Below are 24,078 nucleotides of genomic sequence, written 5' to 3'. Positions count from 1 at the left end.
AACCGCCTGGAAGCCTGGGCAGTCAAATTGGCATGTCTGCAATTCAGCCACAGACTCCAGTGTCAAGCGATCTGCATAATGTTGGACAACACGACGGTAGCCTACATCAACTGCCAGGGTGGAACCAAGAGTCAGCAGGTATCACAAGCGATAGATCTCCTTATGGAAATACATCTGCAGATGAACTCAGCCTCCCACATCACAGGAAAAGACAACATCAGAGCAGACTTTCTATGCAGGGAGAGTCTGAATCCAAGAGAGTGGGCATTGTATGCCAAAGCCTTTCAGTTGATAGTAGATCGCTGGGGTCTACTGTCCATCGCCTGCTGGCTTCAATCCACAATGTGAAGGTTCCCCAATTCTTCAGTCACAGAAGAGATCAGTGGTCCCTGGGAATCAACGCTCTCATTCAGACCTGGCCGGAAGAAGAGTTGTTATATGCCTTCCCTCCATTGCCCCTGCTGGGCAGGGTCATTCGCAGAATCGAGCACCACAGGGGATTAGTCCTACTAGTAGCTCCAGATTGGCTCAGGTGTCCATGATATGTGGACATGCGGAGACTCCTGGTGGAGACCTCCCATTGCCTCCCACCACACAGGGACCGGTCCTTCATGAGGATCTGACTCTATTCTGTCTTACGGTCTGGCCCTTGAGAGGGCTTGCCTGATGAAGCGAGGATATTCTGCGGCAGCAATTGTCACCTTAATCCGCACTCAGAAATTCTCTATGTCTCTAGCATATGTGCAGGTCTGGAGATTATTTGAGGCCTGGTGCGAGGAACATGGTGTCCCCTCTTGGGCGGTCAAAATCCCACTATTTCTGGAATTTTGCAGGACGGCTTGAATATAGGTTTGACCCTTAACTCCTTGAAGGTCCAGGTAGTGGCTCTCTCCTGTTTCAGGGGCGAGGTGAACGGAACCCGCCTATCGGCTCATCCAGATGTGGCCTTTTTTCTGACAGGGGTGAAGCACCTCTGGCCTCCTCTATGGTGACCAGTTCCCTTGAGGAATCTTAATCTAGTATTGGAATTTTTGGCAGAGCCCTCCTTTTGACCGCTGCACAGTCTTTCCTTGCATTTAATAACCTTGAAAGTTGTGTTCCTGGTGCCTATATGCTTGGCACGTTGCATCTCTGCACTGCAGGCATTGTCGTGTCGGGAACTGTTCCTCCGGATGACTCTAGGAGCGTTACAGCTTCATGCTATTCCATCCTTCTTGCCCAAGGTAGTCTCGGAGTTTCATTTGAATCAGTCCATTTTGTTGCCATCCCTAGACAAGCCCAAGAATGCAGAAGAATACTGCCGCCTCAGTCATTTGAATGTCTGTAGACTTTTGGTGTGGTATCTGGAAGTTTCCGAACCGGTCCGAAAGATAGACCGCCCTGTTTGTCCTTCACGGTGGAAGGAAGCAGGGCGAACCAGCTTCGCAGGCTGTGATAGCTTGCTGGATTAAGGAGGTGGTCACAGGAGCCTATGTGGAGGCAGAAAAGCCATTACCTTCTCAGGTTAAAGCTCATTCCACTAGGGCTCAGGCGGTCTCATGGGCGGAAGCTAGGCTGCTGTCTCCCGTCGATATCTGCCGAGTGGCGACTTGGTCTTCCTTGCACACCACCTTCAGGTTCTATCATCTGGACATACAGGCCTGAGAGAATGCACTCTTTGCAAGGGCGGTGTTAACCGGACCATGGGCAGCCTCCCACCCCGATCGGGAGTACATCCCATTGGTCCCGAGTCCATCTGGCTACATGCTAGGAAATGGAGAAATTACATACCTGATAATTTCGGTTTTCTTAGTGTAGACAGATGGACTCAGCATCCTGTCCACAGCTGCCCAAGAACAGTCACAAGGATTCCCCCTTGGCGTGAATATCGATTCCAAGAGATTACGGGTAAGCCATCATTCATCCCTAGATCAGGGCATCAATATTCTTACTCGGGTTCAGTGTTTGGTTAAGTACAGTTACAGTTACCCGTTTTTTATGATATTTTTAATCCAGTTTTTTCATTAGTATGTCCACAGTGGCTTTTGAAGAGAATACTGCAGGGCTGTACGTAGGGTGACATCAGCTTTGAAATCTGACTCCATCTGCTGCAGGGGAGATAACCCATTAGTCCTGAGTCCATCCGTCTAAACTAAGGAAAACGAAATTATCAGGTAAATAATTTCTCCAACATCTATCACTGAGCCCCCCAATCCACTAATATACCCTATTGACTCCCAGATGTAGTAACATACATTATTGACCCCTTAAACACAATAATATATACCACTGATCCTCCAAACCCAACAACGCACCCTACTAAGTCCCACAGTGTTCCCCAAAATCCTAAAGCACACCACTGTGTCCTACAACCCACTTACCTTGCCTCTGCCTTCCTCTCTTCATTCTCTGTTTGCCTTTAAAAAAACAAAAAAATAACTCCTTCTATGCCAGCTGTTTATAGTCTAGCCAGAAGTGTCTTATCTAATGAGTTCCCTTAGATGTGATTTGTGGTCAGTCTAGACCAGAACTTTTCAAACTGTGTATCGTGACACGTTAGTGTGTCGCCTGAAGTGTGCAGGTGTGTCGCGCACCGAGCCGTCAACTCCGATGTGAGTTTGGGCTTTTTCTTTTCTAGCGATTCACTTTTTTTTTTTTAGTTCGTGGGTTGCTGATTATTGGGTGATTTTTGCTGTCAATCAAGGGGTTTTTTGGGCTTGGTGGGTGGGACTTGAGCCCAGCTGTCCCTGTCATTGGCTGCTACTGCCGATGACGCCTGGCCATGAGGAGTACTGACTGCAAGCAATAGTGTCTGGTGATCATGGAAGGTGTTATGCAGCACGGCAGGCTTGAACCCTGAAGGGAGTGAAGCACTTAACTGGCAACAATCAAAGAGAAGAGGTACATGACTGGGGGGGGCCAGATATGTGCTGGGGGGAGAGAGATGGGTGTGTGGGGGACAGACATATGGGGGGGGGGGGAGAGAAATGAGAGTGTGGGGGACAGACACGTGCTTGGGCTTGTTTTTTAGGAAAATAGCACTTGGAATATTATATATTTTTAATATAAATGAAAGGTTTCCATGAGATAGATTGTGTTGTGAAACATTTTATTTATGTATATATTTAAGGAAACATACATAAATTGTCGAAATATATTTCGTTCGTTTAACCTTTAACCTCTGGTTTTCTAGTAGACTGAATTACCTTGTTGTGAAATTATGTTTGTCTAAAAAGTGTTTTACCAACATGAAAAGTTTGGAAAGCTCTGGTCTAGACAAAACACAATTGCTACTTGGGGAATGCATCAGTTGGTTCAACTTAGAGTAATTGTGCTTATTTTAGCCCAGTAGGGTTCAGTATACAAAGCTACAGTACTCTTTTTAATTAGTTTAATCAATTGATATATTCCTCAAGTGACAATATAATTATCCAAATAACTTGTGTGGGTGAACACCAATGTGAAATAAAAAAACGATTCACCATTTAATCACATGAGACTCAAATTATGATTGCCCTTCATCTTAACAAAGGCGCTGTTTCCACTCATTAACAGAGTGCTAATGATTTTTGGACTGCATCTGTGGATTTTAATCATTGGTCATTGCTGAATATTTCTTTTTGTAAATTTTTCTTATTTGCAATAAAAATCACTTGTAATGGACTTCTGCATGTCCTCAAAGTTCATGATATTCAAAGATATGATGAATCTATTATTTATATTCCTCAAGTAGGAATGGTTAGTGTGTTTTGGGTGGGCAATGTGAGATGGGTTGGGGAGCACAGATTGACAAACTGAAGAGTAGTAAATCACCTGGACTGGATGGTATACAGTCCAGAGTTCTGAAGGAACTCAAAAATGAAATTTCAGACCTATTAGTAAAAATGTGTAACCTATCACTAAAATCATCCATTGTACCTGAAGACTGGAGGATAGCTAATGTAACCCCAATATTTAAAAAGGGCTCCGGGGCAATCCGGGGAAACTACAGACCGGTTAGCCTGACTTCAGTGCCAGGAAAAATAGTGGAAAGTGTTCTAAATATCAAAATCACAGAACATATAGAAAGACATGGTTTAATGGAACAAAGTCAGCATGGCTTTACTCAAGGCAAGTCTTGCCTCACAAATCTGCTTCATTTTTTTGAAGGAGTTAATAAACATATGGATAAAGGTGAACCGGTAGATGTAGTGTACTTGGATATTCAGAAGGCATTTGACAAAGTTCCTCATGAGAGGCTTCTGGGAAAAGTAAAACGTCATGGGATAGGTGGTGATGTCCTTTCGTGGATTACAAACTGGCTAAAAGACAGGAAACAGAGAATAGGATTAAATGGACAATTTTCTCAGTGGAAGGGAGTGGGCAGTGGAGTGCCTCAGGGATCTGTATTGGGACTTTTCAATAGATTTATAAATGATCTGGAAAGAAATACGACGAGTGAGGTAATCTAATTTGCAGATTACACAAAATGGTTCAGAGTAGTTAAATCACAAGCAGATTGTGATAAATTGCAGGAAGACCTTGTGAGACTGGAAAATTGGGCATCGAAATGGCAGATAAAATTTATTGTGGATAAGTGCAAGGTGATGCATATAGGGAAAAATAACCCATGCTATAGTTACACAATGTTAGGTTCCATATTAGGTGCTACCACCCAAGAAAGAGATCTAGGTGTCATAGTGGAAAACACATTGAAATCGTCGGTTCAGTTGCTGCAGTAGTCAAGAAAGCAAACAGAATATTAGGAAGGGAATGGTGAATAAAACGGAAAATGTCATAATGCCTCTGTATCGCTCCATGGTGAGACCGCACCTTGAATACTGTGTAAAATTCTGGTCACCGCATCTCAAAAAAGATATAGTTGCGATGGAGAAGGTACAGAGAAGGGCAACCAAAATGATAAGGGGAATGGAACAGCTCCCCTATGAGGAAAGACTATAGAGGTTAGGACTTTTCAGCTTGGACAAGAGAAGGCTGAGGGGGGAATATGATAGAGGTGTTTAAAATCATGAGAGGTCTAGAACCAGGTAGATGTGAATCGGTTATTTACTTTTTCGGATAATAGAAAGATTTGGGGGCACTCCATGAAGTTAGCATGTGGCACATTTAAGACTAATCGGAGAAAGTTCTTCTTCACTCAACACACAATTAAACTCTGGAATTTGTTGCCAGAGGATGTGGTTAGTGCAGTTAGTGTAGCTGTGTTTAAAAAAGGATTGGATAAGTTCTTGGAGGAGAAGTCCATTACCTGCTATTAATTAAGTTGACTTAGAAAATAGCCACTGCTATTACTAGCAGCAGTAACATGGAATAGACTTAGTTTTTGGGTACTTGCCAGGTTCTTATGGCCTGGATTGGCCACGGTTGGAAACAGGTTGCTGGGCTTGATGGACCCTTGGTCTGACCCAGTATGGCATGTTCCTATGTTAGTGGATTTAGGGAATCTATAGGATAAATTATTGGGTATGAGTGGTCAAGTACATTACTGTGTTGGGGGGTCAATAATACATGGTACCAAGTTTAGTGGATCAATGGGGTAAGTTACTGTGTTTTGGGGGTTCAGTATGGTGGTTAATGAGGTGGGGCATTAGGCTGGGGTGGGGAGTTAGAAAGGTATGTTATTGGGTGGGGCATTAATGGAATATGTTAGTGGGTTGTCAGAAGTGGAGTTCAGTGGGTGGGGGACTGTGAGGCTCTCTGGTAAAGGACTCTGGTGCAAGGGTCTGTGATTTGGACACCCTAGACCAGAGCATTTCTAATTTTTTTGCAATTCAATTATTAGCGGCATGAGTTAAGTTTAAATTTACTTTCATTTTAACTTTTTTTTTTTAAATTTTTTATTTATGCTGATTTTAACAATCTTACATAGAAGAAAATAAACAATTGGTTACAGATTTTCCATACTGTTATCAATAATAACTGAGGTATACATCTCTAATCTGCAGTAAGAAATGTAAGAGGTAATGCTCCAGGATTGAGAGAGAAATTTGAGCGGTTTAAGGAAAACAGGAATACCTTTTACAATTGAAAAAGGAAAAGACAAACCTAGATATATATTTTTTTTTTCTGCTTCGTTCCTGTTGCTAATTTTCACGGGGGGGGGAAGATTCAAGAAACTTTTTTAACTGTGTTATCTCAAAATAAACATATTTTTGACCATTTCTCCAAACTTCACACCTACATGGATATTTTACAATCATTTTCCCACCTTTACTTTCCACGTCTGTTCTTAATTCTAGGAATTTTTTTCTCCTTAATTGAGTTGTTCTGGAAAGATCTGGGTAAACCCAGATCTTTCCACCGTGGAAGAGTTCTGTTCTTTTCTTCATAAACAATCTGAATATAGCATCCCTATCTGTTGCAAAAACAAAACTAACATGTAGGGTAGTTCTATCCTCAATTTTTGATTCTAATGTCTTTTCTAACACTTCTGATAAATTTAATGGCAATCCCTCCTCTTTCTTTCCCTCAGCTATGTTACTCTTAATATCCACATAGTATATTTTAGATATAGTAGGCATTGATTTCTCAGGCCATTTCAATATACATGATAAATATTCCTTAAACATGTCCAAGGGTGAGACTAGATTGAGCTTAGGGAAATTGAGTACTCTTAAGTTTAAGTACTTTTGTTGATTCTCAATCATCTCTAATCTCTTGTTGTGTAATATCTCTGTTTTTGTAAACCTTTGATGGCAGGTTTCAAGCGCATTCAATCTTAGTTCCACTCCTTGTTTTTCCTTGTTCATTTTTTCTAATGAAGATTCCAAATATTTTGTTTGCAGATTCGCATCTGTAGTTTGTTGTGTTAGTTTTATTATTGCAGTTTCGAGAGAGACAATAGCAGACCATAGGGAGTCAAGTGTTATTTCGTTTGGTTTAGGTGGTAAAACTTTCAAATCTATTCCTGTGCCTGATTCTTCTTTCCCTTTATTAGCCAGGACCTCTCCATTGCCTTCAGTTAAAGATAAGGAAACTTTTGATACTTCTAAAGAATTTACTTGTGGCTGTGGAGGGGTACACGGAGCTCCGGGCCTCAAAGATGTTTCGGTCGGTAGATTAAGCGCCCGCTCAGTGCTTTGATCTACAATGACCACCTCCTCCGGCTCTTCATTTTAACTTTTATAGATAGAGATGAAATTTTAATTTTGTTTGTAAACTGGGCTTCTGAGCATGTGCAGAGTCAATGCAGGCTGCACTATTTTAGCGTATTCTGTGTTAACACAATTCCCACCTTCGTGCATTTAGTGAATCTATTATTTTTATGTGGTAAGAATGCTGCTTACTGCGCTTTAGTAAATAGATCCCACAGTGACTTGATCAAGAAGAAATGTTGAAACCTTTGGATGCCTTCTCTGTTTAAAAAAAAAAAATAAATTCTATTTCAGTTGCTTGTTGGGAGCTGTTTGTTTCCATGCAGTAACATTGATACAGAAATGGATTAGAGATCAACTAAAGTAGCATAAACTAGTATTTACCCTCTAACCCCCTTTAAATTCATCTATTTAAGAAGAGGCAAATTATTTTTGAAAGGTCATTTTCAAATCCAGCACTCTTTCAAGTTAAATAAGAAATACTTTTTTTTTTTTTTTTTTAACAGCAATTTATTTTTCTTTTTTGGCCAGGTTCTTATGATTTTGTGCCCTCAGTGGGATCAGGTGGCAGTGCATTAACCTCCTGTATTGTACAGCTTCTCAATCCCAGCCAAAAAGAAATCTGTTTAAACAGAGAAGACGACAGAAAACAATCACCTGGGTACAGTAACATACCGGCTGATTCAGTAAAGTCCACGAGACGCCTGCTCTCCCGGCGCACGCACAGGCCACTCTCCTGTGCGCGCGATTCAGTATTTAAATTAGGTCCGGCAGTAGAAATGGGCAAAAGGAGGCGCTAGGGACACTAGCGCGTCCCTAGCGCCTCCTTTTGGCCCGGAGCGGTGGCTGTCAGCGGGTTTGACAACCGACACTCAATTTTGCCGGCGTCTGTTCTCGAGCCCGCTGACAGCTACGGGCTCGAAAACCGCCATGATATTAAGACGGAGGGTGCACAGAAAAGCAGTTTTTACTGCTTTTCTGTGCACTTTCCCGGTGCCCGAAGAAATTAGCGCTTACCTTTGGGTAGCCGTTAATTTCTGAAAGTAAAATGTGCGGCTTGGCATTGGAGCGCACTGTACTGTATCGGCTCAATAGTAAATAATAACAGGAAAAGATACAAATGGTCTATCCAGCTTGTCCAGGGAGATTTTATAGGGTTGTAACTGCCGCTCCATTCAGGTTACCCCCATACTTTCTGTCCATGTTTGTAACTGTCGCTCCCTGTACGTACCAGGATCAGTCCAGACCGTGGGTTATGTCCCCCTTCCAGCAGATGGAGTCAGAGTAAAAACTGAGAGGGCGGTCCCTCATGACTGGTGCGCCCTCTGTAAACCTTCAGTATTTCTCTGACTCCAGCAGATTCGGGTTGCACCTTCGGTTCTCCCATTTTCTTTCTGTGAGAATAGTCTTTGATTTATTTCTCCTGTTTTTTTGTTAACACTTTTTACTTGGATGGATCTTATTTAAAAAAAAAAGAAAAAAAAAGAAAGAAAGGCAAAGGCTTTTCATTGTAGCTTTGCTCTACTTTCTATGGGCTGTCCCGCTGCAGGCTTGCAAGCAGAGCTTTCATTCAGTGACAGACCTGTCATCTTTTTTATTTATTGCTGTATTGTTTTGGGGGTCAGTTTGTTAACTTTCCTTTTACAGGGCTGTCATTTGCTGCCTTTAGGGGTGAAGTTGGTGGTCCAACCTCTCCCCCTCGATATCGACCCGCTGCCTGGAGATGTCGTTTCCTTAGGGCAGCCTCTAAGCTTCAGAGATGCGACATCCCTCTGGCTTGAAAAAAACCCAAAAAACAAAATGGAACAAGTCGTTAAAGTTAGTCAGGCAGCGCAGGACTAATTTTGTTCCTGTTATTGAAGGTTTTTGGAGGTCTGGGTTCCAAGCCCTTCTTTACTTGCCTCCATGCCGCGGCTGACGCAATGCAGCCTGGGGGAAGCCTGGATTGCGGCTCTCCCGGGAAGGCCTTTGTGCTCGGTGCCTCCCTGGCAGGGAGGGCACCTCGAGCCCTAGAGAGCGGTCTGTTTCGCGCGCAAATGTGCGCCAGGCTCTGAGGAGGTTGGCCCCATTCCCATCCAATGTGGGAATGGGGGCCATCTTGGATCCACTGCTTGCTGCTCCAGCGCTGCCTCCGGGGGATTCAGACCTGGACGGACCTCATTTTCCTCCGGTTCTCTTTCCGGCGCACCTCTCTGACGCAGAGCCGCCCTTAGAGGACCCTCCGGCCCTCCCCCTCCAGCCATCCCTCCCCGGAGCCTTTTTCCACAGAATTTATTCTGCTGATGCATGGGGCTTATTTGGCAAGGCTCAGCCAGCACCAGGATGTGGTTTTGGCTCCCCCTCCTCCTAAAGTGGTCAGTCTGGGGGGCCTCTGAGATCGGTACCATCATGACCCGGTACAGCACCAGTATTCTGGCCCTGCCGTTCCAGTGGCCCCTTCAGGATCCTCTAGGGTTCAGCTGGTTGCCCATCCAACCGGTCCTGACCCTCCACCCCCGACAGACCCTGCAGTGGACCCTGATCTAGATGACCCGACGCCCTCGGTGCAAGTCGAAGGGGATGTTCCTCGGGTTCTGCGCCTTTTCCAGAGCGATGAGATGGTTCCGCTTATCACACATGTCCTGGCTGGATTAGATATTGAGGCCCCCCAGGAGGCTCCTGCCACCAGCACTGCACCGAAGAGGGGGGATCCTGTCCTACCAGGTCTCAAGCCACCTTCGAAGACTTTCCTTTTCATCCTATGCTCCTTCAATTGCTGTCCAGGGGGTGGGAGACACCGGAGGCCTTTCTGCAGGTTGGCAGAGTGATGGGCAGACTGTATCCACTCCCTGAGGAGTCCATGGAACTACTTAAGGTACCAAAGGTGGATGCGACAGTATCCGCAGTCACGGCTAGGGCACCTATTCCTGTGACTGGAGGAGCAGCCCTCAGGGATTTGCAGGACCGCAAACTTGAGGTGTATTTGAAGAGAGTGTTTGAGGCATCCGCCTTGGGAGTACAGGCTGCTGTTTGTAGCTCCCTGATGCAGCGTGCATGACTCCGGTGGGTCCAACAACTACTAGGGACTTAGGACCTGCCTCCAGGGGAGGCACAACAGGCAGAAAGGCTAGAAGCCATCATAGCGTATGGTGTGGACACGCTGTATGATCTTCTCCGGGTGCTGGCCAGCTCTATTGTTTCCGTAGTCTCAGCTCGGCGCCTCCTCTGGCTCGGAACCTGGTCCGCGGATTCCTCCTCCTAGTCTCAACTCTGCTTCCTTCCCTTCAAGGGTAAGTTGTTGTTTGGAGAGGAGATGGAGCAACTTATTAAGTTGCTCCGGGAGCATAAGGTACTTAAGTTACTGGAAGATCGTCCTCGGAGATCCAGAATGTACAGCTCCGTGCGGAACCGTTTCAGAGGACAACGGTGCTTCCTCCAGGTGCGGCCAGTGTTCCACAGGCCTCCCTCGTCTAGATCACAGTCCTGGTCTCATTCCTTTCGGGGATGAGGATCAGCCCAAGACATCCTCGCCCAAGGGACTGCCACTAAATCTTCACAATGAAACATTGCTGGCCCACTCTTCGATTCCCTGGATAGGAGGACACCTGTCGCTCTTCTACGAGGAGTGGGTCACAATCACCTCAGACCAGGGCGTCCTGGATATTCTACAGCACGGTTACGCTTTAGAATTTGCTCGACTTCTCAGAGACAGGTTTGTCTTTTCTCAGTGCGGACTAAGGAAACAGGGTGCAGTTCGTCGGACGCTAGACCGCCTCCTGGATCTGGGAGCCATTCTTCCGGTGCCACTACCAGAATAAGGACTCTGCCATTATTCCGTCTACTTCATAGCCCCCAAGCAAGAAGGCTCCTTCCGGCTGATCCTGGATCTCAAGATGGTGAACAGGACGCTCAAGATACCACACTTCAGGATGGAAACTCTGCGCTCAGGGATTGCTGTGGTGCACTGGGGAGAGTTCCTGGCATCCTTGGACTTGAAGGAGGCTTATCTTCATATCCCTATCCTGAAGGAGCATCAGCGCCTCCTTCACTTCAAGATTTTGGGGCAGCACTTACAGTTCCAGGTCCTACCATTCGGCCTGGCAACTGCTCCTCGCACTTTTACCATGGTGATGGTAGTGGTGACGGCGGCCCTGAGGAAGGAACGGATCCTGGTCCCTCGACTTTCTGGGAGCTCATTTCGACATCAAAGTAGGCACAGGCTCTCTTCGACTGGAGCGGGCCCAATCCCTCCTTGCTCAGGTTCAGCGTTTTGGGACCTCCGACTTCCCACAGCCTGGGACTTTCTCCAGTTGCTAGGTTCCATGGCCTCTATGACAGATGTTGTGCCTTGGGCCTTTGCCCACATGCGTCCCTTACAAAGAGCATTACTCTCCCATTGGAAGCCGGTATCTCAGGAATTTCAGGCTCCTCTGCCGATACCACCCCTACCCAAGGACAGCCTGACTTGGTGGCTCGACCTGGATCATTTGTTTCGAGGAGTAGAGCTTGAGGTTCCACAATGGGTACTCGTTACAACAGATGCCAGCCTTACCGGCTGGGGCCAGTGTGCGGCCGGCACTTGACGCAGGGTCAGTGGACACCAGAACAGGCAACTTGGCCAATCTACCATCTAGAGACAAGAGTGGTCCGCCTTGCACTGCAGCGTTTTCTGCCCCTAGCACAAGGCCGAGCAGTCCGGATCCTCTCCGACAATGCCACAACTGTGGCGTACATCAATTGTCAGGGGGGAACAAGAAGTCCCCATGTGACTCGGGAGATGAACCAGCTGATGCCGTGGGCGGAACTCCACCTGTCTCATCTGGCGGCATCTCACATTGCAGGGGCGGACAATGTTCAGGTGGCTTTTTAAAGTCGCCAGCGCTTAGATCCCGGAGAATGGAAACTGTCCCAGGAGGCAGTGGCACTACTCATCACGCGATGGGGGACTCCCCATCTGGATCTGATGGCCACGCAAAGGAATGCAAAGGCTCCGTGCTGTTTCAGCCGCAGAAAGGAGCACGGAGCAGAAGGCCTCGATGCTCTAGCCCTCCCGTGGCCGAGGAACATCCTACGTTCCGTGTTCCCGCCTTGGCCCCTGGTGGGAAGAGTGCTCCAAAGAATAGAGGGTCACCAGGGGCCCGTGATTTTCGTGGCTCCGGAGTGGCCTAGTCAGCTGTGGTTTTCAGACTTAGTCAACCCTAACGGTGGATGGCCCCGCTGCGCCTGGGGCATCTGTTGAATCTCCTACGGCAGGGACCAGTATTTTTTGACCAGGTAGATCACTTCTGTCTAGCAACCTGGCTTTTGGAACGGTGCCGGCTGAGGAGACGAGGGTATCCAGCGGCGGTTATCTCCACTCTTCTCAAGGCTAGGAAGCCTTCCACCTCCAGGTCCTATGTCCGAGCTTGGAAAGTTTTTGAGGCTTGCTGCCAGTCCTCACATCTCTCTCCACGGCGTGCGACCATAGCCCAGATCTTGTCATTCTTACAGCGAGGGCTGGAGAGGGGATTAGCCTACAATTTTCTCCGAGTTCAGGTGGCAGACTTAGGTGCTCTAGTTCATCATCGGGATGGCCCTCCTCTTGCGACACACCCAGACGTGGTCCAGTTCTTGAAGGGAGTAAAGCATGTGAAACACCGATTCACAATTTATGCCCCTTGGGGAGTTTTGATTTTGATCCTTCGTATTCTTGGCGGGCTGCCCTTTGAACCGCTGTAGAGCACTACCCTCAAGGACCTGACTCTTAAGACAGTTTTCTTGGTTGTCATCTGTTCCGCTCGCAGAATCTCGGAGCTGCAGGCCTTGTCATGTAGAGAGCCTTATCTTTGTTCTACGGATCCCGGAGTATCCTCTGGTATCGTACCATCTTTCCTTCCAAAGGTGGTCTCATCTTTTCATCTGAATCAGTTGGTGGAACTGCCATCATTCCAGGATGAGGATTTCTAAGGAGCTCAGGCACCTAGATGTCAAGCGAGTCCTCCTTCGATATCTGGAGGTTACTAACGATTTCCGCTTATCAGATCATCTTTTTGTCTTCTGGAGTGGTCCCAAGAAGGGGAACTAGGCTTCAAAGACCACCATTGCCCGATGGATGAAGGAAGCAATCTCTACTGTGTACATTGGCGCGGGGCGTTAGCCCCCAGATGGTATTAAAGCCCATTCTCTCCGAGCTCAAGCAGCTTCCTGGGCAGAAAGCCGAGTGGTTCTCTGCAGGAATTTTGCCAAGCGGCCACTTGGAAGTCTTTGCACACTTTTGCGCATCACTATCGCTTGAATTTGGTCAACTCCTCTGGTTCTTTTGGGGCTCGGGTCATTCGAGCTGGGATATCAGTGGCCCACCCTATTTAAGGGAAGCTTTGGTACATTCCACGGTCTGGACTAATCCTGGTATGTACAGGGAAAAGAAAATTCTTTCCTTACCTGCTAATTTTCGTTCCTGTAGTACAATGGATCAGTCCAGACGCCCACCCTAAGGATTTTGGGTTTTTTTTCTTTGGGTTAATCCTTCAGCTCGACTGTGTAATCATTTCAGGACCTCTTTGGGACAGTCTGAGAGTTCACATTGCAAGTTTGCCTATTCAGATTTACAGTTTGATGTTCAATTTAGTTGATATTCATTTTTATATTGATCCATCCAAGGGGTTTTTCTTTGTTGATTTAGATATTCTTAATACTGAAGGTTTATAGAGGGCGCACCAGTCATGAGGGACTGCCCTCTCAGTTTTTGCTCTGACTCCATCTGCTGGAAGGGGGACATAACCCACAGTCTGGACTGATCCATGGTACTAGAGGAACGAAAATTAGCAGGTTACCTCAGTGCTTTAATACCTTCCTAAGGGTGGTCCATTTATGCCTGCCTGCTGTGCTGTTGAACTGTTCTCTCTCTCTCTCTGCTTATGGTTCAGATCTTGCACTAGACCTTGGCCATGAAGAGGCCAAGAAGAGATCTTGTGTAAAAAAGAAAAAGAAAGAAAGGAGACTTGGGACCCATGCAATGGATCTGTTGATACTATCCAGCTAGCACTGCTCCTTTTAAGTTGACCTGGCTTGGTATTGGTATAACAGTATAGATTAGACGCCAAAAGATAGTCCAAGTATGAGCTTTTTTTGAATGGAGACATAAATTTTATATATGTGCCTGACTCAGGCCGAGTTTCGCCCCACATGGGGATGCCTCAGGGGCTGTATGTAGATGGTCTCAATATATATGAGTAAACACTCTTACAATTAGTGCACAAAATATCCGGTAGTCTGGTGGTTTTAGTGGGTGAGGCGTTTCAGTATCGTCTCCACTCGAATTTAAGCAAGGACAGTGATTCGAGCGGAGACGATACTGAAACACCTCACCCAGTAAAACCACCAGACTACCGGATATTTTGTGCACTCATTTTAAGAGTGTTTACTCATATATATTGAGACCATCTACATACAGCCCCTGAGGCAGCCCCATGTGGGGCGAAACTCGGCCCCAGTCGGGCACATATACAAAATTTATGTCTCCATTCAAATAAAGCTCATACTTGGACTATCTTTTGGCGTCTAATCTATACTGTTGCCCCAATGGCTTTCTTAGATAGCCTACCCTCCTGCTTTGTTGGTATTGGTATTAGCAGGAAACTTTGAGAGACTGGGATCATATACAGCATACCCTGGCTTAAGAGTGAGGTTCGTGCCTGTCATGATATGAATTTGCTACCCCCAAGGATCCCCCTCCTCAAATGATAGCCTTGGTCTGATGTGTATGAAGCAGGGAGTTTTAAATCCCCTCGGCAGTAGGCCATTACCTATAGTGTACTATTGCTCAGAGTGAGTAACGCAGCTTTAGACTAGGGAAGGACAATGTAACACAGTCAACTGTCTGACCTTTGTTTGTGAAGGAGCGTGTGCAAACCATCTTCCTGTGAAACGTTTCAGGGTCTTGTCCGTGCTGATGATTAGCATTTCGGCTGTCACTTCGCAGAGGCTGCGGGATCGGTTGACAAAGAAAGCAGAGTCTCTCATTGATGCCCAGGACTCCATGAGCTTTAACAATACAAGGCGGATAGTGCAGTTTCTTCGCAACATCAGACATAGCTATCGTCCCTTGCTAGAGAAATGCAACCGGATTTTCCTTCAGAATTGCAGCCAAACTGATGCTGAGAACTTGAGCATCGTTCTGGGCCTGTACCAGGCTCTGCAGTTCAATAACTCTGAATTCCGCCTGCTGGCCAGGCAGCGGTTGACCGAGTTGATTGACAGCTGCGATGATTCTCTCAGTTTCACCAAATTATTTGCTGCTTTAGGGCCCTTGGCAGGGCCAGAGGTAAGAGAGAGGTAAGTTCAAGGGTTTATTTTCTTTTATGTGCAAATGGGCTGAAATTAAAATGTTAGTACGGTATATGGAAGTTTACATATTCTATTTATTCAATTGTAGAGGATATTTTCTTGCTTCTGAGAGACAGAAGCAATGCTCATAATTCAAAAGGAAAAATGCTTTTTGTCACACAGCCCTCCTTTTTACTAAGCGTCTCTTACTCCTGGGGGAATTCTGAGCAAAATAATTTAAAATTCTGTGCACAAAAACTTAAAATTCTGCAAACTTTATATTGGTCAAAATAACACAATTTACATGATAGTCTTTAAGTAATTACATTTTAAATTAATACAGAAAAAAGTTATTACTTAAAGATGCAGAATTTTAAATGTTTTGAGCAGAATTTCCCTAGAAATTCACTGTAAGAGTGTCCCTTCCACTCATTCTCCCTACTCCCCTGGCCACTTTGCCCTCTCAGGCTCCAACTCCTCCAACCTGCCAATATCTCTCCCGTCCACCTCTAGGCTCAACCCCTTCCACTCTGTCGCCAGTCCCAGAGTTTGACCTTGTTCTCAGTACTGCTCCTCATACAGGCTCCTTCTGTCCCTCCCTCTCTCTAATAAACATACACACATCCTCATACAGGCTCCCTCACTCTCTTGTATACACACACACACATCCCCTCATACAGGGCCCTCTCTCTTGCATACACGCCCACACAAGCTCCCTTTCTCTCTCACACATACATCCTCACACAGGCTACCTATGTCTCTCTCTAACGCACCCCTTCACACAGGCTCTGTCTCACACATACACAATCTCTTCACACAGGCTAGCACCCTCACATACACACGATCCCTTTCTCATACACACAAGCTCCCAGTCTCTCACACACATATGTACTCCTTCACAATCTCCTCATATAGGCTTCCTCTCTCTCTCATCCTCCCTTCTCTCACACCCCTCCCCTCTCCTCTCTCACACCCCCTCCCCTTTCTCACACCCCTCTCCCTCTCCTCTCACACACACACACACACACACACACACACACACACATTCTCTGTTCGCGGCACACGGAGGCCTCCATTTTTGCCGCGAATGGCACACCTGGGCCTTCATCTTCGCTGCAAGCGGAGCCCGTCCCGCAGCACACACAGGCCTTCGTCTTCTCGCACTCCATTTGCGGCATGCCGGGGTCTCCTCTGCTATTTTCTGCGCAGAATTTGGCAATTCTGCTGCACAGGGGGGGAAGTCTGCGCAAATTCTGCACTTCGCAGTAGCGCAGAATTCCCCCAGGACTAGTGTCTCTCTAACCATATTTACTGTGTATTTTTATTTGGTTTTTCTTTTGTATGTGTTTTTTTGAGGCCTGGCAGCTTTCTCCTGTTGCTTTTGGGATTCCAACTCAATCTTATCCTGCCTTACCTGGGCTGTGCTTCAATGAAGCTACATTTACTGCTGCCTGTGGTTTTTCCCCACCTTTTCATTTCCTCTTTCCTCTCCTGCCTAGGTCAGTCTCGTAACTGGGGCTGCAGCTCCCTCTAGAACTGCAAGTGTTGTTTTGAAGTGATGGTGGCTGTACACGCTGTCTCCACATCATTCCCTAGTCTGAGGAGCAGGTACTGGGCCCGGGAATCCAACCCTTGGTGCCCCATGCCCAGAACCGCCAGTCCTTTATTTACAGTTTTGCATTTGTATTAAAGTAGGAGTATTAGGTAGATTGTTTAAAACGCTCTAGTAATCTGTAAACTAGTTCCTTGGCACTATTCCTTCAGCTTTTTACTCTTCCTTCCCCTTGCTCCCCCAGGCGGTTGTCTTTTTTTTATCCTAATTTTGCCCTTTATAGCGTCAGAACGATGCTCCCTTCTGTTGCCTGTAGTGTGTACACGCAGACATATTGGAGTGGTGCCTGAGGATCAGCGGAGCTTACGTAAGATTTGTTGTGACAGGATTGACTAATTAATTTGTTTTGAAAAATGTTAAAGTATCGCTTTTTCCCTTGAAGAGGGGGCCAAGAAGCACTTTCCAGTGCCCCATTTTTTTTTTTTTAACCTGCTTTCCAAACAGAGGAAATGTCATGAGATTGCCATTACTGTGTGTGTTCGATAACTTTTATGTTGGCATTCTGTCCACGCTCAGTTGTCGGGGAAGGATGGGGGGTGAGGGTGCAAGATAATCCTAATGGATTATCCCTGGATCCACTTGTATGCACAGATGTGTTTTGGAAAGTTAGCTCCATTGCAGGCCGATTCAATATAAAGTGCGGGAGAGCCGGCGCTCCGTGTTGAGCGCCCACTGTCCCAATGCGCGCCCAGGCACCTCTCCTGGGTGCGTGATTCTCTAATTATTAGGGCCTGCGCTAATAAGGAGGCGCTAGGGGCAATAGCACGTCCCTAGCGCCTCCTTATTTGCGGAAGCGGCGACTGTCAGCGGGTCCGACAACAGATGCTTAATTTTACTGGCTTGGTTTCCAAAATTGCTGACAGCCACGGGTTCGGAAAGTGGATGCCGGCAAAATTGAGCGACCGTTTTCACACCCGCCGACTGGCGGGCAGATTTTATTTTATTTTTTTTTTAAGTTTTTTTTTATTTTTGGGACCTCAGACTTAATATCACTATGATATTAAGTCAGAGGGTGTACAGAAAAGCAGTTTTTTCTGCTTTTCTGTACACTTTCCCGGTGCTGTCAATGATTAACGCCTACCTTTGGGCAGCGTTCATTTCTGAGAGTAAAATGTGCGGCCAAGCACAGTATCCCGGGCGACTAACTAATAGGCTCATCAGCATGCATGTGCATGTGATGAGCGCTATTAGTTTTCGCGCGTATAAGGTGTAATAGACGTGCGTCGAAAACGCGCAACCAAACGGGTGCTAAACGGTGCGCTCGGCCGAGTGCACCGTACTGAGTCAGCCTGTTGGTTCTTTGTGGAACTTTTTGTTAAAATGTAAATCGCACGTTTTAAGACAATCAGTCTGTTAGCATGTCAGCGGTAGGAGTGAGGCATGGAGCAGAGCCAGCTCTGTAAGAGCTCCTGTGCGTAATCAGTGCCACAGCAGCAGGGATTTCACACTGTGAAGCTCCCACCAGCAGTCAGGAGCTAAGCGTCAGAAAAAAATGGAAACAAGATGTGGGGCGTGAGAGTGCATCTGGGGTCGCCTGCTTCCTTTTCTACTAAAGGGAAAAGAGAGAGAACACTGTCCTAAGAATGAAACAAAGTTAGGAATTAGAAAAGGGAATATTTTTGTTAATATTTTTAATCTATATTTTCACTTGTCACAGCAATATAATTAAGAGCAGCAGCTCTGTTTTGCAGATTAAGAAAACGAGAAACAAAACAAATCCCATTTGTTTCCTCCACTTGCCTCCCATCCCACACTAACAGTGCCCCTAATACAGAAAGAATCAGATCCATGATATATTTACAAAAACAGAGAATATCTTCAGAAGAATTGGAAATGTATGAAAGTGAAAGGCTGAAGTCCCTCTGATACTGGAATTACGATCTCTGAGTTGCTGAGCTGTAAGGAGAGACTATAGGTAGTGAGTAGACAGGGTATGCTGGGCATAACCAGTGGTAGATGATACACTCACAATTGTAGATATCTGTAATATCTTCTTATGCAACAGAGAGAGTCTTCAGTATTCAGGAACAGGAGCCGCAGGCGAGTACTGGTTCCTGTAGGTAGTCTGAAATAGAACTCACAATAACTGTTATGGGATGGCTTCTGGAATAGAAGAGAGGCTAGGAGAGGTTTAGGAACATAGGCCCTCATGGAGCGAGTACCGGTTCCTATCTGTTAAACTGTAATAGTAATCCATAAGATATAGGTATGCGATATCTTCTGAGGAAAAAGAGAGATTGAGAAAGGTATTAGGAACATAGACCCTCGTGGAGCGAGTACCGGTTCCTACCTGCAATCTACAATGGTAACTCACTGTCTCCGTACCTGCGATAAGCGTCTTGACTGAAGGGAGTCTTAGAGATTAGGAACATGGACCCTCTTGGAGCAAGTACCGGTTCCTGTCAGTAATAGGACTCACTGTGTTCACGTCTGCGATCGCCTCCAGGCAATTGGAGTCTTCTGAGTCTTCAGGAACGTAGGCCCTTGAGGAGCGAGTACCGGATCCCGTTCAGCAATCTGAAATCAAGAAGAGAGAGCGGAGCCCCCGAGGAGTGGGTACTCCTGGTAAGTTTGAAAAGGCCGAGCAGTGGAGAAAGGTTTCCCCTTGCTCACTCGGATCGTTGTTGCAAGTAGCATGGACTGCCGAAGCAAGTCCCATTGGAGTTCCTTGCTAACTCGTTTGAGGTTAGCAAACAAAGACCTTTTAAATGGAAAACGGATGACATCACTACGGGGGGACGCCCCCGAGATTCACGCCCTTGCTGGTACAAAGTCTGGAGCGCGCGCGCCTTTACGTCATCAGGAACATGATGGATCCGTAGCATCAAGCCAGCCTGGGGACTCCGGGACGAAGAGGCAGGGAGAAGCCGCGGCAGCATCTGTCCGTCGGAGCCGAAGGGAGTCGCCACAAAGGTAGAGAGGGTGGAGCGAGGGTGGCACGAACGCAACAACCGGACCCTCTCATCTAATTTAGGAAGATTCCTCCCCCTCCCCCAGAATCTGTGTAAGTTTGTGTTTTCCATAATTAAATTCCAAACTCCTGTTTCCCTAATCTTTTTGAGAGCTTGTGAGTTTTTCCCATTACCTTACAATTAAGCAGCAAGCTGCTCCGTCTCTCTCTTCGTTGTGTAAATCTCCAGAGTATCCGCCCAACACTTATATGAAATTCTAACTTCCAACTGAATGGCTTAAGAGATTTTTGCTCACACCATTGACGTCGTGTTCTTTTTTTTTTTTTTTTTTCCATAAAAGTGAACTTTCCCATCCTTGTCTAGAACTGCACTGCTGAGAGGTGGGGGAGGAAGTTAGCAAAGGGCAAGAAACCATAATAAGCAATCTAGAGAGAAGGGAAAGTGAGTTAAGACCTGGAAGAAATACTTGTAAATGATGCAGGCTCGTAATACTTTGATGTCTTTGTGGCGGTCTTTAATAGATATAAGGGGCCATGTTCAAAGTGTCCACATTAGGACAAAGTCTGCGGGCACTTTTTACCTGTGGGCTTTGCTCCGAGATTCAATGCAAAAGACCTTGCTTGTGCTAGGAGTCGCTGTGGGTGCAAGTTATAATACATGTGCACCCGCTTTGCATGTCGGCATTTTTTTTTTTGAGTGGAAAAGAACACGCATAAGATGTTAAATTGCAGCCTGTGCGTCTTGTTTTCCTTGCCTAAAAAACCACGCCTCTTAACATGGAACACCATGTGACTTTCAGCCACATTAAGGATGGGCAATGTTACACTGGTAAAAACGTCTTTTGGCTTTAAAAATTGCCCCCTTTAATGAATGTGAAGAGCACTGAGGAGGGTAGCAGCTGCCCCTCCTGCGAGTCCACGGTACGAGAGGGGTGTTTTAGCTAGTATCTGGAGTGCAGCCCTATAACCAAATTCCTAGCTCTCCTTGGCCTTTTCATGCTATAGTTGTATTTATTTTAATTTTGGATGTCCCTAAAGTTTTCAAGTGATATACTGTGGACTTTCTTTAGATATGTTTATATGCCTTTTCCGTCAAACTTCTTTCTTTTTTTTTAATGTATACATTAAATTTGGAATTGTAAAGTACAATATTTTTTATCAGACCTGCTAAATGGTATGGAGCTCTGTTAACAAGAAATGTTGTCTTTTTTTTTTTGTGGACACGCCTGAAACAGATCTCATGCTATGAACTGAAGGTTTCTCTGACTTTGTTTCTAGGCTTGAAGCGGATGCACTGCTCATGGCAGACGAACTCAGCCCCCAGCAGGTGCTGGTGGTAGCAGGCACTCTGGAGGAAATGGAGTGTAGGAATCTACAGCTGATTGAAAAGTAAATGTTCCCACTTTTCTGCTCTGAATGTGTCTCTGGTCTCATGTATCTGTATGGTATGTGAAAGTACTTCTGATTTAGTTCCATTTAACGTTTGTTCTCAGAAATGTGGATGCCTTGCCTGGCTCGGATGTTGCCAGGCATGCTATAAACTGGAGTAGTATGTATAAGGAGAGCCTACATTTTCTTGACCAAAACTGATGAACCAAAAACAAAAAAAAGTTCCCAATTTTCTTTTTGATCCTATAGATAAAGCACAGTGGGTTGTTTATGTAGTTGAAGAAACTGAAAATAACAGACTTATTCAAGCCAGTAATGGGGTCTCTCATAACTCCATGGCACAAGGTTCAATGATTGTGGCTTTCTAGGTACCTCCATGTGGCCCATGCATAGCCGAATACAGTTTCAGATTGAGACACAAGCTATGTAAGCTATAGTTTAATGCCTCAGTTTATGATGGGGGCCTCTAAATATAAAAATCGTACAAAATTTCAAGTTTCACATTTTTTCGGTAATGTTATAGAGCCTCCTTTAAACTTGACATAATTTAGGACCTCAGCCTGTTCCAGTCCAGCCCTGGCTGAATGGTAAGTTTGAATTGATCCTTGTTTTCATGTGGGGGAAACAGAAATGACAGATATCCTGTAAAATCTGCACAGACTACATCTCTTTAGGTAAACTCCAGTTTGCCCTGCAAATATTTATGCCTGAGAAAATCTTCAATTCCAACTAATTTCTTGGTTTTCTTTTATGGCAGTGAAGTACCTTCTGCAGTAGGGCCCATGGCGCTGCCAATTTAATGACCTGTTTCATCTCAGTGGTGAACAAGGAGGGTAAAAAATGAAAAGGAAGGTGAAATCCTTGTGCAGAAATGGGTCTTTAATTATTTTGCTGTGACACCACAGAAATGTACAAATAAGCATTAAAACATCTAAAATCTTATATTCTGTATCTTCCAAAAATAGTTCTGTACAGTGCAGATGATAAATCAACAATCATAAAATTACATTAAAATGCATGCAGCAAAGACTTGGATTGGCCACTGTTGGAGACAGGATGCTGGGCTTGATGGACCCTTGGTCTGACCCAGTATGGCATGTTCTTATGACATACAATCCAGCATGAAAAATAAACACAACTTAGAGTTCCCTGTACATACCAGGATCAGTCCAGACTGCTGGGTTATGCCTCTCTTCCAGCAGATGGAGTCAGAGAAAAGCTGAAAAGGTACCTCCCATCTAACCTGGTGTGCCACCTGCGATCCCTCAGTATTTCTCTGACTCCAGCAGATTGAGAGAGCATAACCTGCGGTCCTGATCATCTCTAAATTGGGTGGATTCCTCTAACAGGTATGGTCTAAACTTAACGGAGAATCCTCTGTCTAGATCAATTCTTAAAAAAAAAAAAAAGAGCAAAGGACACAGGCAGGCAAGGCAGGGCATTGCCCTACAGCCTTTTCCCGGAGTAACTCTTGGTCCCCTGCCCGGTGAGCTATCAGGGGGCAGATTCACCGGTGGGCCGGTCACTCTCCCTCGTCTCCAGAGAAGCACCATATCTCGGAGACACAGCTGCCCCAGAGAAGTCTCTAATTCCTCTGATGGTCCAATTCAGGGAGGTTGTTCCCCTGAGTTAGTAGGTTTATTAAAGTTTACTTCATTGTTCCCAAGAAGGAGGGCTCATTTCGCCCGAAATTGTATTTGAAGCAGGTCAACAGGGTGTTGTGTATCCCTTGCTTTCGAATGGAGACGTTGAGATCCGTCATTGCGGCTGTCCACAAAGGCGAGTTTTTGGCTTCTTTGGATCTAACAGAGGCTTACCTCCACATAGGGATCCAGGAATGTCATCAGAGATTTCTACGGTTCATGATCAGGGGGAACCATTACCAGTTTTGTGCCCTACCCTTTGGGCTGGCAACGGCTCCGAGGGTTTTCACCAAGGGTGATGGTGGTAGCAGCGAGCCTTCGGAGAGAAGGCATATTGGTAAATCCCTACTTGGACGACTGGCTCATCCGGGCGAAGTCAGAGGTGCTCTGCGAGAAGGCAGTACAATCAGTTTTGAGTCATCTGAGTTCCCTCAGCTGGGTTGTCAAGTATACCAAGAGCCAGCTGGTTCCATCCCAGGTATTGGAATTTCTGGGAGCACGTTTCGACACCAGTATGGGCAAGGTTTCTCTGCCACTGGCGAGGATGGAACGGCTGATGTCTCAGGTTCGTCGCCTGTTAGCTCTTTCCTTACCCGTGGTGTGGGACTATTTGCAGGTTCTTGGTTTTATGGCATCTACACTGGAGTTGGTCCCTTGGGCCTTTGCTCATATGCGACCTTTGCAGAGGGCACTACTTTCTCGTTCGGACCCCAAGTCAGCGGAGTTCCAACTGCCATTACCACTCCTCGAACCGGCCAGGTCAGGTCTGGATTGATGTTTGATCCTGGATCACTTGCTTCGAGGCATGGACCTGGAGCCCCCTCAATGGATAATCGTGACAACGGATGCCAGCCTGACAGGTTGGAGGGGGGGCGGTCTGTCAGTCGCGATCAGCACAGGGTTTTTGGACGCTGCCACAGACCAAGTGATCCATCAATCGCTTGGAAACCAGGGCGGTTCGTTTAGCGCTGCGCCAATTTCTTCCAGTGGTTCACCACCAGGCGGTACAGGTCCTATCAGACAATGCGACCACCGTGGCTTACATAAACTGACAAGGGGGCACAAAAAGTCAGCTAGTAGCCTCCGAAGCGGACATGTTGATGCATTGGGCGGAACACCATCTGCCTCGCATAGCGGCATCCCACATAGCCGGGGTCGACAGCATAC

At 46.1% G+C, this 24,078-nt stretch overlaps 1 protein-coding gene across 1 annotated transcript in view; it reads left to right on the top strand.

The window, feature by feature from the left end:
* Positions 1–24,078, top strand: part of LOC115093644 (FAST kinase domain-containing protein 1, mitochondrial-like) — a 128,008-nt gene that overhangs the window by 26,359 nt on the left and 77,571 nt on the right. Inside the window, 2 exon segments of the mRNA XM_029605684.1 lie at positions 14,967–15,365; positions 21,158–21,268. Of these exon segments, the coding sequence (XP_029461544.1) occupies positions 14,967–15,365; positions 21,158–21,268 (510 nt within the window).

This window comes from Rhinatrema bivittatum, chromosome 6, assembly GCF_901001135.1.
Source record: "Rhinatrema bivittatum chromosome 6, aRhiBiv1.1, whole genome shotgun sequence".
NCBI classification, from domain to species: domain Eukaryota; kingdom Metazoa; phylum Chordata; class Amphibia; order Gymnophiona; family Rhinatrematidae; genus Rhinatrema; species Rhinatrema bivittatum.
Note: the sequence above shows the minus strand (reverse complement) of the source record. Positions and strands in the feature narration are given on the sequence as shown.